Source organism: Rhea pennata, chromosome 4, assembly GCF_028389875.1.
Source record: "Rhea pennata isolate bPtePen1 chromosome 4, bPtePen1.pri, whole genome shotgun sequence".
In the NCBI taxonomy this organism is placed as follows: Eukaryota; Metazoa; Chordata; class Aves; order Rheiformes; family Rheidae; genus Rhea; species Rhea pennata.
The window spans coordinates 58788424-58803987 of record NC_084666.1 but is presented as its reverse complement, the minus strand read 5'-3'; the positions used below and the strand labels follow the sequence as shown (position 1 = coordinate 58803987).

Here is a 15564-nt window from a genome sequence, read left to right as displayed (position 1 = left end):
ATCATTTGGGAAAAGTATTCGCTTATCTTTGTCTCTATAACAAGAGGGCCAGTATAATCTCTTATTGGTATTCTTTTAGAATAAATATTTTTTTCAAAACAGAATAAATGTGTTTTATCAAATATAAAACCAGCACAAGCAATCTTACAGCGCTTGTCCTCATTTGGCATAACCCGAATGTGACTCACTTGTTAGTTTGGACTAAACCCTTGTTAACACTTGTTAAAGGAATTAACAAGTTTTAAAAAGACAGTATAATTAAGATTTTTCAACATTTTTATGTGAGAATATGTGTGAGTAATAGATTTTCTCGTTTCAACTCAAACCAAAAATAAAAGCCACTTGTAAAGCCATGAGTTTCCACACACTTCAGAACAACAGGAAACAATGTTCTTCAAATGAATTTGGAGTTTTGTTGTATTTTTGTTTACAGCTCTACTTACCTTGCTACTGCTGCCAGCTTAACTGCTTTCTACAGGCTGCTCTTCTTTGGCCTCTTTCATATTCTGTCTTGAAGACTGGGCACTGCATCTGCATTAACCAATGAAAATATGAGATGCTTTCTTTTTTAAACTCTATACAATTTCCCAGACAACAGACCCTTTTACACATATCCCCATGGCCTTTTTTTTCTTTTAGTCACTAAAAAAAATGCATTGAGACCCATAGACACAATAACCCCTTCTAAGGCAACCTGAGTCATCACTTGTGCGAGCAGATCTCCAGCTATGGCTAAAACTTACTTTCTCAGCTACCTAAAACTGCTTTGTATGTATTTATGTTGCAACACATTTCACTATCCAATGACCATTTCAGGCCATTCCAACAAAAACTGCACTTGCAAAAGTCTCCTTGTCTCAATGCTTACCAGAGTTAAAGCTCAAACACTTAGTGAAGATTTACAGAAGCATCAAAAAGTCTCCTCCAGTGATTTAAAGTAGGACTAGTGATACCAAACAAATTATAGATTAATAGAGATCAATTTAACTTTTAAATTCTCCAGAAAGCAAGTTTATAAATGCAGAAGGTGATAGTGAGACCACTCAGTCTATCCACCACCTTTATTTATCAAGCTTGGCCCAGAGATAAATAGGTTTCTCTTAGAAGGTATGTCTGCTCGAGGCTGTAAAGACTCCACTTTTCGCCGCCTGCCCGCAGAGCCCCGTGCGAGGAACGCTTCGCCTCAGCCGTTGGAGCCGTTAACGCACTTCCCGCCCTGCGGGCGGCTCGCGCAGCCGCCCTGCGCACGCGCCCTGGCGCCCAGCGGCCGCCGAGTGATGACGCAGCGGCTCGCACTCGCGCCGCCCGTTAACGGCCGCCATGAAGGAGACGCCGTTGTCCAACTGCGAGCGCCGCTTCCTCCTGCGCGCTGTCCAGGAACGGAAGGTACCGCACTGGCCTCCCCTCCGCTTCCCTCCCCGCCCTGCCCGCGGCGGGCCCCCTCCCTGGCCCCCGCCCGGCGCGGGTGGCGCAGTAACCTTGTGTGTCTCCCTGGCAGCGCCTGGATGGGCGGGAGTGCTATGACTACCGCAACGTGCGCATCTCCTTCGGCGCCGACTACGGCTGCTGCATCGTGGAACTGGGGAAGACCAGGTAGCTGGGGTTGGGGCTGGGGTTGTGCCCTCGGCCGGGCCTGGCCGAGAACGGGCTCAGGCGGCCTGGGAAGGCCGCTGCCCACGCCTGACCTCGCCTCGCTGCCCGATGAAGGTGGCTCGGTTGCTGCTGGTGCTCTGGCTTTAAAACGTTACCTTTCCCTAACGGGAGAAGCAAATGAAACGCACAGCGTTGGATGAAACCCACTGATGCCACTGTTTCAAGGGCGGAAGTCTGAAAAGCAGTAGCAGTTCAGGAATAGGAATATATGATAAACTGGAGTCAAAAGGAGAGTGAAAGGATGGGATCCATGTTGCTGGTAGCTTAAGAAAAACTCACCAAATGTAGACAATGTGAATAATTTTTTATCCTGTTTTTCAATGATTTTGTACATTTTGTAGTCTCCTATAAACCAGATGTCATATTTATGTATGGGGAGAAGTAGAATATGTGCACTTAATTAAAATTCTAGTTCTCAGTTCTTATATGTTCAATTTTGCTTTTAATGCCAAAGTTTAGGAGAATGTTGAAATGTCTACATTCAGTCATTTCAGTTATTGACTAGCATTTAAATTGTGTGACAGGGCCTAGGTAGAAACCGGGAGAAGACAGAACTACAAAATAAAAGCCCAAATGTACATTTTGTCAGAGAATATATTTTGTTTCAGTGGTAGGGTTTTTTTCCTACTAAATTCTGTGTTCTGGGGGTTTATTTCCCTCTGCAGGGTTCTTGGACAAGTCTCATGTGAACTTGTTCCTCCGAAGCCAAATCGGGCTACAGAAGGTATACTTTTTTTCAATCTTGAACTCTCACCAATGGCAGCACCTGGTTTTGAGCCTGGCAGGTATGTAGCTGTCTTAGACTAAAAACGGGCAAGATAAGAGCCACTGTTTCAGTACGTATAAATGTACAGTGTAGTCACACACAGTTTGGGGCAATTTTGTTTTAACAGGCAATCTGAATTACTGGTGAAACTGAACAGACTAATAGAACGATGCCTGAGAAACTCCAAGTGTATAGATACAGAATCTCTCTGTGTTATTGCTGGTGAAAAGGTATGGAAAGCTACTGATTCTAGATGGGTTTATAGTAGAGGATGTGTATGGTGTGTTAAGGTGGTCACTGCCTTGTTTTGAAAACTAAGAATTCTGACTTTAGCTTAATATAATAAGGATCTTAGTTTAATGTAATAAGGATCTACCTATCTGAGTTCACCTGTGTTTTAACTTGCTCATCTGTCTAGGCCTTTTGAGATAGTTAGGACCCATGAATATTTCTTTGTGAAATTAATGTCTTTAGCTGTACTTCACTGTTGTGTATTTGTCAAAATTAACCAGTGTTTAAACCTAGCACATTGTGTATCTTTGAATTTGCCAAGATTTTTCATCCTAACTTCTTAAACCAAGAACTGATAAATATACCTGATTTTTTTGTGATTCAAAAGCTGAACACATTTTGAAAAATAACAGGTTCTGTGGAATCATGTTACAAATTACTGAGTCGTTGTGTACGTTTTTTCTCAGGTTTGGCAAATCCGTTTGGACCTGCATCTGTTAAATCACGATGGGAACATTATTGATGCTGCTAGCATAGCAGGAATTGTAGCTTTGTGCCATTTTCGCAGACCAGATGTATCTGTACAAGGAGAGGAAATAACTGTGGTAAGTTATATCAGCCCATAGTAAATGCTGTAGGATCACAGATAGTTGTTCCCCTCTGTCTGAGATAAGAAATAAATGTTTATGTAAACAGATGAATACCAAGATACGTACTGCTTTAAGATAAATACATTGCTGGGGAACATGTGAGAGGATAGGAAGTGAGCCTGCTGAACAAAGAATTTTATCAGCTTCAGGTTTGTGGATATTTAATGTAATAAATAAGTATTTTACAGACTGTTTTAACTGATGAGCAATATTTCAACTGGATCAAATACAAGAATGAAGAATGGGCTCTGTTTAGTGATGTAGGTAATAAATAAAACTACAGAAGAAGTGTTAGCAAGATTTTGTTAATACTTAGATGACTAAAGGTTTATGTGCCTTTTTTTCTTTTGCTTTTTATTCCTTTAAATATCTTGTATGTACAGTATATCTGTTTGAAATCAAATACATGTTTTGTAATTATTTATCTTCTGGGATAACTCTTTTTAAAGTACACCCCTGAGGAGCGTGATCCTGTCCCTTTGAGTATCCATCACATGCCTATTTGTGTCAGTTTTGCCTTCTTCCAACAAGGGTAAGTTTGTTTTTTGTTGTTGTCGGTGGTGGGTTTTTTTTTTTTTTTTTTTTTCCCCTTTTTTTTTTTTGGTAAGTCTTTGAAAGAAACAAGGTATTGTCAACTTCTGCAGAAGTTGACAATAAATGTAGAAGAGTCCTAAAACTATTTTTATTGATAAGCTGATTTCTTAAAGCACTTTAGCTGCAATGAGATGTGATGGAGAAACTTACAGGTTCTGCACAAGTTTAAGTAACCAGCCCCTTTCACAAACAATGTAGAAAACTTTCTCAGGTTGGGGGTGGGAAGACGTAATCATAATTACTTCTACTTAAACCAATTCTCTGGCTATACTTTAAGTATAGTAACTCTTTTGCCTTAAACTGTTACTATTGCATTATATTCAAAAACCTGATTCTAGGACCTACTTATTGGTGGATCCAAGTGAGAGAGAAGAACGTGTAATGGATGGCCTCCTTGTAATTGCTATGAATAAACATCGTGAAATTTGTACCATACAATCCAGTGGTGGGATTATGCTATTAAAAGATCAGGTAAATATTTGCCTTGACCAGTCTTTCTCTCAAATCTAAGCTACTTCCTGTACTGTAATGTTGATATTGAAAAGTCCTTCACATTTTGAAGCTAAGAAAACTGTCTGATGTGATTGGAAAAGGTATGTTTTTAGTGCTGAAGAAGAGAGATAACAAAGTGCAACGTTGTTTGGTCAGATAAGCATCTCTTTTCTCCTTTTCCCCTCTCTCACCTTGATTCGAGGGATGGAGACTATAGAGGAATCCAGACTGCGCTTTCATTTACAGCTAGAGGTTCTTCATTAACCTGAGCTCATAGTGTATCCATGGCCTCATACTAAGAGGTCATGTTGTATTTTAAGATTTTGTGACTCCAGTGTATTATGGTTTTGATAAAAATGCCATGTTTTCACAGTTGTAAACTCCTGTTATATGTATTATAAACAGGTTCTGAGATGCAGCAAAATAACAGCTGTTAAGGTTGCAGAAATAACAGAACTAATTCAAAAGGCATTGGAGAATGACCAGAAAGTTAGGTGAGTTTTGGCAAAAAGGGGAAAAGAATACTTTTCAGAAACATGCTTACAAAAATAAAGCCAGCCTTAATACAAATGTAAAAAATAATAATTTTTTTTCGTGTAGCTATTTTAAACAGTAAGTGGCTGAGCTTGAAAAGAGAAAGTATTTATAAGCATGAAACATCCTGAAATAACCTTTGTCATTGAATAACTAGGAAAGAAGGTGGGAAGTTTGGCTTTGCAGAATCTATACCAAATCAAAAGATCACTGCCTTCAAAATGGAAAGAGCTGCTGTTGATACTAAGAATGTGGAAGAACAAGCAGAGGAAATCATCACTAAAGCTGACCCTCCTTCAGAAGTGTATCTTTTTATTGCATCATTTGGGGGGGGGGGGAGGCGGAAACTTTCCCTCCACTGCCACTTTAGCCCTACTAGAAGCTAAACGGAATTCAGAATTCCTCATAGCTTAGGTAGCCTCATAGCCTTCAAATGAAGCATCACCATCATATTGGTTTTGGTAATAACTGATTTTAGATAATTTAATTCCTAATATAAACTGCAAAACTGTGGTCTGAAGTAACTGGTTATTATGTACCAAATTCTTGTGAGAGAGTCAAACAAAACTAAAACTGTCAGTCTCCCCAGGGAGGAAGTGTTCTCTCCTACCTCCCCCTTAAAGGCCTAGGCAGAAAAGACACAGCTTAAAATCCAACCATTTTATATTAAGAATACAAACAGATTACCAGCTATCTGGGATTTTTCTTAACTACTTTAAGTTTTACCAAACCAATATTGCATACCCCTGGGACTGCTCAAATTGGGGAGGGAATAGAGAATGCCTGGGGAGACCTTGAAGAATCTGAGAGGGAAGAAGCAGCAGAAGAAGAAGGTGAAATTGATGCTACTGCTTTTGAATGTCAAAAAATGGAAGATACATGTATTACAAATGAAACTGAGAAAGGTAAGTATTCATCTTGCTATCAGATATAACATCATTTTGTTAACAACATAGGATTAAAATGTGAAAAAAACTTCCTTAGCAAGAAAGGGGAACTAGCATACCCACTTGGAGACACACCCATTTGCTACGTAGGTAGTATGTGGACACTTCTTCAAAAGTGTGCTTTTTATGGTATACTAAGAGCTACTGCTCCAAATTATGCACTAGCAGTAGTGAGAAATAATTTAGTTACACAAGTTTGTACAAAATTGATTTTTTTATTTTTTTTTTAAAGATGAACCTATTGTACTGTCTGACAGTGAAGAGGAAGAAGTTGTCATCCTAGAACCACAGGATGCACCAAAAAAAACAAGGTAACCATAATGTGAAAATAAGAGGGGGGAGGAGTAGGTAAGAAGTAGTTTCTGAAAGCACCAGATGTTATCAAAGGCTTTGCTCTCTAGCTGGTGCTGAGAATTTTGGCAAGGCCAGGACAGGGACTCCAGTTATCGAGGCAACTGCAGAGGTAGCATCACTGGAAGCTTAAATCCATACTAGTTTGCTTGTCTCTGAGGCCAGTTGTCCTGGCTTACCTGCAGCTGTTTGAGAGGCTTATCTATGTTTTGCTAATATTAATCATACCAAAGGGAATAAGTATAAAACTGGATTTGAAGCAGGTGCTGATTAAGACATGCTGCAGAGACTGCCTATTGCAGCTCATCTTAAATTTTAATCTTTCGGAGGTTAGATTAATTATTGTATCCCTTCATAGGAACTTCAGTTAGTGTATTTCAACACTCCGTAGAAATTAGTTTGAGCTCTGTGCTCAGCATGGTGGATGGTTGCCCTGTTAGAGGATCAACCAACTGTTCCTTAAGCAATTTTATTTTAATACATTGGTTAAAATGTCATTTGCTCACAGAACACAGACCAGCTTGAAACAAGAAAATACAAGTAAGAAAACAGTTAACAAAAAGAGAAAAAAGAAGAGAGCTGCTCATTAAAGCCATCATCTTTCAGAAACACTGTATAAATACATAATTTGTCTATTGTTACTGACCTTATTTTTGTAGATAACATTCTTCCCTCCCCCCCAAACTCAGGTCTGCTTCCGTGTATATTTCACATAATATTTGTACACATTTTTAAATATGAAGTGTGCGTATAAATTAAATTCTGGGGTAGTGTTGTCCTCAACTAACTCAGGTTATTTAACTTGGGTTGCACAAGCAGGATAGATGGTAATCTTAATTTTTAAATCAGCATAAATCAACAGTTCTAGCCATTGGAAGCTCTGTAGCCAGAGTTCAGTTGGTAAAAGGAATTATGGCTCAAGCTTAATGCTCGGAATAGGGTTTTTTAATTAACATAGCTGTATCATACCTTGAAAGGTGTCACAGCAGGAAATGATTTACTGTGATTTGATTTACTGTGATTAAGACATCTCTTACCTTCACTAAAATTGCTTTGCATAAAAATCAGCAAAAGTGCAAATACTTGACAGAATAGCATACAGCTTCCAGCCAGGGACTAGAGGCTGGAAAACTTGAAGATGAAAGTGACTCACAGTTCAGCAATACACTTTTTTTTTAAAAAAAAAAAAGTTTTAATTAAATATTACATGCAACAAACAGGAATGCCTCTTGCACCAGTCAAAGAATTATGCTCTGAATTTAAAATCAGGCAAAACAAAGCAGGAGGAAAAAAGAGAGGTTTCCAGAATGTCCGAGCTGCTTTGTTTGAGAACTGAGTCAAGTCAGAAACACACACATATGTACAAGAGCAAAATAGGACTATTTTACATGTGACATCAGTATTTCATGAAATACGAACAGGAGAGAAGTTGCTGTCACAGATGCATCCCGGAATCCATTTTAGAACTTGTTGGTGGGTGGGAGGGGAGAAACACTCCTTGCTAATTACCAGCTTTAATCAAGTTGTGCTCTTTCAGAAAGGGACAGACAAACCCTGTTCCTCCAGGAGCTAAACCAGTGCATTTTCTTAGTGTCAGTTCTTCTGACTGGAAAGGGATGTTAGGAGCAAAGGAACACGTGAAGATTGTTTCTTTCCACTTCTTCAGGAAGAACTCTCCTCTTTTATTTAGGGATCCTGTTATTTCCACACATACTTGTGCATGCTCTGCATCCTTCCCTCCCCCCCCCCTTTTTTTTTTTGAAAGGAATGCAAGAAGTTACACTGGATAGACAAAATGGTAGTATAATGCAACCTCAGCTTTTTTGTTCAAAGCTGTGTAGCAGGAGCTAAAAACTTCCCCTGCTAGCTGTAGAAATTGAGAAGCTGGAAAAGGATGTTAACCACTGCAGCAGCAGGAGCTGTCAGTATGGCAGGAGGAACAGTCATACTAGGCTGAGATGCCAGCCTCTTGCTGAAGCATTTTTTTAGGCTATACAGGAAGTCATACCAGATACCATATGCTGAAAGCAAAGCATAGGGAATAAGAGAGCATTATTCTCTGTGCTATGGAAACAACAACAATCCTTTTTATCCAAAACAGAGCAAGGAGACATTTCACTAAGCTGTGAATGAATACAGCAAGTTACTGAAGACTTTCACCAGAGTACTGGTATCTTGTTCTTTTCTGTGGAAAAGAATTCATAAGCTTTCTTCAAACTATTCCTCTTATGTTTGCACTTCTTAATGTTCTTTTAAGTTCCTAGTATCTGCCACAAAAAGTAGAAGGCAGAACCCAGTTTCTCAGGAAGAGCACTGTGCTCTAGGTCTTCAAGTAGTGGCATTCAGCATTTTCATTTGACCTTCAAGGGTCACCAGCTGATGTTGAAACAATGGCAGAAGCACATGTGTTAATAATGTATATTCAGACTCCCTCCCTGTAAGTTAGAGTATTTCCAATACCAAGCACCAGACATGATACTGTGTAGTTTTAATCAAACAAGCCTTAGCTTTTCAGTGGCAAACTGTTGCAATTGAGCTAGTGAAGGCTACTGGAGAACAAGGAAGACTATGAAATGTAGTTCTTCATTACACGTTAGAATACATATAAACTTTCTGTCAAAGTGCATCCTAAGAAGCTCAGATCTGCCAGAAAAGGTGCCCTCTCTGCTGCTTACTTTGTCCTAACTTCGTAAGTCAACACCACTAAACTAGAGTTGTAACTGTTCCGGTTTGTGGAGGGCTCAATACCACAGACTGGGCAGGGGTGAGATGGTTTAGCAGGCATGCAGATAGAGCAGCAAGTTTTTAGTTACTGAATTGACGTGTGAATTTTCTCACCAAAAATGCATGTTTATCAGCTTGATGGAGGGCTGTTGATGGTGGGATGTTTTTTGTTGGTGGTGTTTTTTTTTTTTTTATAGTCTACACCACACAAACTGCTCCACATTTATATAAAATTTAAATTGGTACTGCTTGTCTCTTTGGTTGACCACATACCTCTATCAATTACGGCACAGATTTCTCAGGGCAGTCCCTGCAAGGATTTAGAAACAAATGCCAATTTCTGATGGTAATACTACCAACTGTCAGTGTTCTTAAGGTATCAGCAAGACCACTAACATCAAATGTAAAAATGTTTATTAGCCAGCCTGGAAGTGGCTCATTTAAAAACCCACCTCCATACATTCACTGCTTCACATTCAAAGCACAGTAGGTACAGGACATCACTCCATTTATACAGGTTGTAGGTGAGTGTCCATTTGCTCCAACACTTGATTATTTGCCACTAATTTGTGTAGCAGTTGTAGTAACTAAGAGAAATTAAGACAAGTTGGTTACATTTGTGCTGTATGCTGCGGAGGAACCCTTCTCAAGGGATAAGGATGTACACAGTCAGGACCGTTCTGCACCCAGTCCATCCAGGCCAAAAGGCATTTCTCCCTCCCTCCCGAGGACACAGCAGCAGTTCACCCTGCTGTGCTTCAGTCTTGCCACCAAAGTGCAAAGCAAACAGACTGATGACCAGAGTTTTTTAGTAGACACTAACAGGCTTTTGGGGCAGCAGGTACATTAATGGGAACTTCACAGGCTTAAATCAATATCTCTTTTACACTCTGACTAGAAAATACCTATAGCAAGACCATTTTCTACCCAGGAAGTATGGACTGGTACACTAGCTGGAGCCATGCGGTCCCTGCAGTAGAACACTTGGCCTTTAACCTGATAGAGATCTGGCAGTACTCTAGGTGGAAATGCACACTTCCAGTATCTAGCACATCCTAAAGAGTCTCACATAAGTTAACTTCAACAAGGTGTTCTCCTCATAGCTATATACTTTCTTCCACCGTTACTGCTGTTAAGCCACATTTTGTGTCTATACTAAGTCTCAGTTTAAACTAGACAGTAGAAAAATGCTACAAATACTGCTATGGAGTCCAAGGCACTCTCACTTGGAAAAAGCCCTACTTTAATGCACTGCTTTATTACTGTTTATCCTATAATTAGATAAGCAGTCTCAGACATGCACTTGGTCTGCATGGTTAATTCTGTGCTTCAAGAGAACATTTTTATAAAAAAATCCAGCTAAATATTTTAACAAGATTGCATGTACAAAAGATTTACATTAAAACCACATAAAACTAACTTCATAATTAAGCTCATCAAAACCTGCATTAATATTCTGAATGATCACATCTAAATTTCTGAACCCTGTTTAAAACTGTACATCATTTTCCCGGAAAGGTAATATACATCTTTTTAAAAGATCAGTCTCTTGATTGTTACAATAAGTTTAGTGTCTCTGGTGGGTCAATGAGCGATACTCCATGGTACCTAGAGGAGGGGAAAAAACATGTAGGATGTAACTCATTTCAGTGCTCTCTGCTGGAAAGAATAGCATTTATATTGCAGCAAAGTGTATTTTGCTAAAGACAGAACCAATGAAAAAATTCGGAGCTTGTCAGCTGCCATGCTGACACCTTTTCTTTTATTGCGGGGAGGGCAGGGGGGCAGGGGGAGCATTATGTAGTTTCCTATCTACCAATTATGGAAACTTCAAGAAAATCCCTCCAGTTTACGGGACAGTTCAGCTAATGGCTGGGTAGCTAGCCTGTCGGTGAATGTGAGGGATTGCTCCACAAAGCACCATGCAAAAAATCTTGGGAGAGTCTTGTCAGTCACACTTACGTTGCTGATTTGGTTAGTTTAGTCCGACTTTAGACTCATCTCAAGTTAAAAACTCCCAGTTTAGCAAGTGCATGCTAGGACACTCATGCTTAATATTAGTTTATCATACATCTCTACAGATACTCACTTTGTGCTCTTGTATTTTTCCCTTATCGACTGTTGTGTGTGTTGTGCTGCTTTGAGGTAGGTCTTGTGTAGGTCCATGAGGCAAGGCTTAATGTTTTCAAGGGTGTAGCCTGTTACTTTGCACAGAGATTCAGGCTGAGAAAAAGAAAAGCAAGAGGAACATTTGAGCATGTTTCTGTTATCTTACACTGATGAGCTAATAACTGTTTGTGGAGTTTTTAGCTTCCCACTGAAACCAGCAGAGAATGGTGTATTTTGCTGTTGTCCTCATAGGCTGAGGGAGCATAGTTATCTCAAGCATGAAAATACTCACTGCTCAGACTTCAGCAGTTTGTGCAAATTTATATTAATCCTGAAAATTATGGTATCCTTTAGAGGCAGAAACTAGACATACTCCTTGCCTCCATTACATTGCCTCCTTACGGTTTCTTTCTGCTCACTTCCTCATCACAAGGAAGCGGCTAACAGCTTTGAGGAGAAGCACAGGAACAGAGCACATCAGTAGATGCTTCTCCCTTCCCAGAAGAGGTTCTCCCCACACCCCTTTCTCTTTCAAAGGCCAGCAGGAACGATCCCATATTAACAGGCTCCTGGTGGAGGGGCTGTAACTCCTGCAGCCCAAGCCCAAAGGACAGCTTTGCCAGAGCATGCAGAACTGCATACGAACATATGCACAAAGGGATTTGCAGGCTCAGTGTCAGTGCTACGTACCCAAGTTTGTCCAGTGATTGTGTAGCCTGCTAGATGAAATGCTGCAGCAGCAATAACTGATGGCAGGTATTTCAGGTAAGGATCGGCGTCAATGAGACTCAGCTCCCCCAGGTACTGCAAGGAAGACGAGAGAAAGGGAATCATCTACCTCCGAAAGGAAGAGGAATATTAAAATGGTTCCACCCAGACCATAATCCAAAACTTCCAATGCTGCCATCAGTCAGGGGAAACAGCTTTTCCCAGTTAACTCCCTTATTGAGTTGGCCCAGAAATTTGTCCTTCTAATAAGTACTGATATTCTGTTTAGGACAAAATTGACACAGGTTAAGGCGTTGGACATTGGCACAAGAAAGAAAGAGAGGTAAGAATGAGGGCTGACAAACTAAGCCATCACCTCCAGTTCTGGGACTACCTGAACAGCAACAAAGCTCAAGGAATATACCAAAGAAATATCTCTTCTAGCATCTGCATTAGCTCAGTCTAACACCATTCCTCTGCACGATGTTTCAATGCCACATATTTTTATCTTTAGAGGTGTGCGAGATCTGTAGAGATGAGTCCAGTCATATCTGACCTTTGTCTAGCAAGACAACTGCTTCTGTTTAGCATCTCTGGCACCTGCCACACGCTTTGGGTTTAAGATAATTTAAGACTTAATCTGGAATAAACCCAAGATGTTCATTGTGCTCTGCTTTATAAACTAGCTTCTGAATTTAGAGCTCAATACCTGTTCCCCCCCCCCGCCCCAAAAGTGTCCTTTCTAGCCAAACTAAACCAGGAAGTAGACAAGTCCACTCAGATGAGATACTAGCGAGTCAAGATGTCCATTTCTGGTGACCGATATGTTTCTGCATTGAGCCCTATTTAGTTTCCATAGGAAATTTTAGCGAGGAGACTTAAGGAATGATGTCCCTTTTGGGGGGAAAAGCGTGTGTTAATTTTAGATGGGAAAGCATCAGAAAAAACATCCAGCACCAAAGCAGACCCTAAATTTGTCAGTCTCAGCCAGCTTTGAGTAAGCATTCATACAAAAGCCAGGTCAAGTATGGGAGGGCAATGCTGTTCGGGTCACTCCACTAAGCAGCAGACAAAAGAGTTAGTTTTCAGTGGCAAAGCACCACCACTGGAGGAGCACATGGCATACCAGGTGCACTCTCCAGAAGTCCCCCAGAGAGTGAAGTTACTGATTTAAGAAAGAGTGGGAGACAGGAAAGCCTGGACTAAAATATCTCTTACAATTTTTCTTTTTCTATTGGAAATGGAAAACAGCTTGTAAAGTGCATTAATAAGATAACTTTCCAGTTACAGATTCAAGTACTAATTTTTACTTACCATCGATAAGCTCTCAACTTTAGCACTTGTCTGCTCATGTAGGAAATACTGGGTAAGGAATTGGTTGATTGTTGGAGCTGCCAAGTCAAACGACAAAACTTTCAAAATTAAGTGCTCCATCCTTAAAACTTGCTTCTTGGTATAGGTGTCATCTGTGATGTAGACAAACTCTGCTACTTCCGGCGGATAGATTTCTTCAAACTTTCTGCCATAAAGAACAGTTACGAGCAAGTAATTGTGTAGCAAGAACCAAGTAACCAGCAACATTCAATGAAGACAGATCTTACTGCAAGTTCTGACTTGAAAGTGGCTGTATACCGTTACTCGAGTTTGCTGCATCCAGTCCACTAGTTTTTTGGATCAACTTTGAACTTACAGAGAGCTACACTCAGCAATTTTACCATTAACTAATTTGGGACTTAAGAGCTACTAAAGTTTTTGAAAATACAGCAGAAAAACAGTTATGAGCAAAACTTTTTTCACATTCTTTGTGCATATTCCCCCCCCCCACACAAAACATTTCAAAAGCCTTTTTGTTGCTGCAGTGAGACATAATGAATCCTAACATAGGGCCAGTCTGCAAACAGCCTAGGATCTTGCTTGCAGACTCCAACCTAGGTTACCAAGTTCTTAGGTGGATAACTGCAGCTTTTTACCTAGTGTGAAACCATCCCTAGTCAATCTGTCTACAAAAAAACAAAACATGATAGCCACAGGAAAAGATTTCCATCTGTATGAGACCAGCAGGTAGAATTTTAAGTTAACCAGTTTCACTTACGATGCAAGCAGCATAGCTGCAGTACCCACAAGCTGAAGTTTTCCTCTTAGAACAGACATTGAAGAAAGAAACCTATCAATGTAATTTACAGCTAAGTGCAGCGTTTCATTCTGTAACTTGTATTCTTCTCCAACTTCCACCAGCCAGTCCACGAGAATGGCCCGCATGTTGTTGGTGATATCAGGTTGCTTCTTCATGTAACCCACTTTAGGCTTGCATTTCACCTGTAAGATTTTATAATGTACAAGGTTTAGTTTGCCGTAAGCGCTTGTGGGCAAGCAGGTATCGTAACTCTGCTTATCCTGGTTGAAAAGTTTTAAGCGGATCAGAATCAGGCAGCAGTAGCAAAGGTAGGATCGGCAAGCTGCTTTTCCGTAATCTCACTTCCCAGCTTACGCTCAGCATCACTACAAAACGGCGGCCTTGCGTGCGCAGCGGGGGATGCGGCATCCGCCCGCGCTCCCTTCCCAGCCAGCCCCTGCCGCAGCACTCGGGCAGTAACCAGCACTCGGGCAGACCCGCGCCGGCCCCGCCAGCGGTGCTGCGGGGGGGGGCAGCGCGCCGGTGCTCACCTCCATTTCCCGCAGGTAGGTGTGGATGTCGCTGGCGTAGTCCGGCACGCTGTTAACATCGGGGCTCCCCTCCGCCGCCTCGGAGCACGCCGAGATGTCCATGACGCTCGGGGAATCTGGGCGGGAGAGAGCGGCCGCGTTAGCGCCGGCAGCCCCGGCGGGGCAGGGCAGGGCAGGGCAGCGGCGCTGCGCCGCCCGCACTCACCGCAGCTCAGCTCCAGGCTGTTGCCCAGCGGCGCCAGCGGCCGCCGCTCTCCCAGGGCGCTCATGGCCGCCCGCAGCCCCAGCGCTGCCGCCGCCGCCGCCTCCTCCTTCTCGGCCGCCGCGCCGCGCCGCCGCCGCCGCTGCTGCTGCTCCCCATCGGGCTCGTCCACATGGATGGCGAAGGGCGGCTGCCCGCCGCCCGGCCGCGCCGCCGCCGCATGGCCCTCGCCGCCACCGTTCCGCGCCGCCTAGAAGGGGACGGCCCGTCAGCACCGCCTGGCCCGGCCAGGCCCGTCACGGCGCGGCCCGTGACAGCCGCCGTGACAGCTCCCGCCGCGCCAAGATGGCGGCCCCGGGCGCCCCCTCCCCCCGGCCCGCGTGCCGCGCCGCGCCGCGCCCCGCCCCCCCGCGCGCGCCCCCCGCACTCGCCTGCGGCGGCGGCGGCGGCCCAGCCCGCGCCGCGGGGCCCCGCAGCAGCCCCAGCGCCACGCGGGCGGCGGCGGGCGGCGGCGGCTTGCCGCCGGGAGGGACGTTCTCCTGGTTCTCCTGCTCCGCGAACATCATCGCGCCGCCGGCTGGAGCGGGGCGGGCGGGCGGCCCCGCTGCCGCGGAGGGAGGCAGGGAGGGGCGGGCGGGGACGGGCGCGACGCGTGCCCGCTCCCGGGGCCGCCGAGTCTCGCGCCGCGGCGCCGCTCTCGCCGTTCAAGTAGCCCGCGACTATTGAACCGCCCAATGAGGAGCGCGGGCCGCGGCGCGTCACGCGGCCTACGGGCAGCGGCAGGGGCCAAAGGGGACGGGGAGAGCCGCGCTACGGAGCGAAGGCGTAGCCTGGGGCGGGGGGCGTGGCTTGGCGAGCGGGAGGCCGTGCGCATGCGCAACAGGCGGCGGGCGGGGCGCTGCCTCGGATCCGCTCGGGCGGGTCTGGGCGCGGGCGCCG

General features: G+C 43.5%; 2 protein-coding genes across 4 annotated transcripts; one reads left to right on the top strand and one right to left on the bottom strand.

The window, feature by feature from the left end:
* Positions 1 to 1280: 1280 nt before the first annotated feature.
* EXOSC9 (exosome component 9) lies at positions 1281 to 13546 on the top strand. Of its 3 annotated transcripts, none has more exons than XM_062574023.1 (12): positions 1281 to 1386; positions 1499 to 1593; positions 2319 to 2438; positions 2547 to 2649; positions 3118 to 3255; positions 3750 to 3832; positions 4233 to 4365; positions 4792 to 4880; positions 5078 to 5224; positions 5641 to 5825; positions 6100 to 6178; positions 13219 to 13546. In XM_062574023.1, exons 1-12 carry the CDS (start codon positions 1321 to 1323, stop codon positions 13229 to 13231), a joined length of 1251 nt encoding a protein of 416 aa, XP_062430007.1. In that variant the 5' UTR covers positions 1281 to 1320; the 3' UTR covers positions 13232 to 13546. The 3 variants fall into 3 exon arrangements, with proteins under 3 accessions (XP_062430007.1, XP_062430008.1, XP_062430005.1); XM_062574024.1 differs by lacking the exon at positions 13219 to 13546 and adding an exon at positions 11817 to 12422; XM_062574021.1 differs by lacking the exon at positions 13219 to 13546 and adding an exon at positions 6727 to 6956.
* Positions 10394 to 15188, bottom strand: CCNA2 (cyclin A2). Its single transcript, XM_062574025.1, has 8 exons — positions 15057 to 15188; positions 14629 to 14875; positions 14424 to 14539; positions 13852 to 14075; positions 13074 to 13278; positions 11742 to 11855; positions 11032 to 11165; positions 10394 to 10550 (listed from the first exon to the last, which is right to left on the bottom strand). The coding sequence occupies exons 1-8, from the start codon at positions 15186 to 15188 to the stop codon at positions 10499 to 10501; spliced, it is 1224 nt and encodes a 407-aa protein (XP_062430009.1). The 3' UTR covers positions 10394 to 10498.
* Positions 15189 to 15564: the final 376 nt, after the last annotated feature.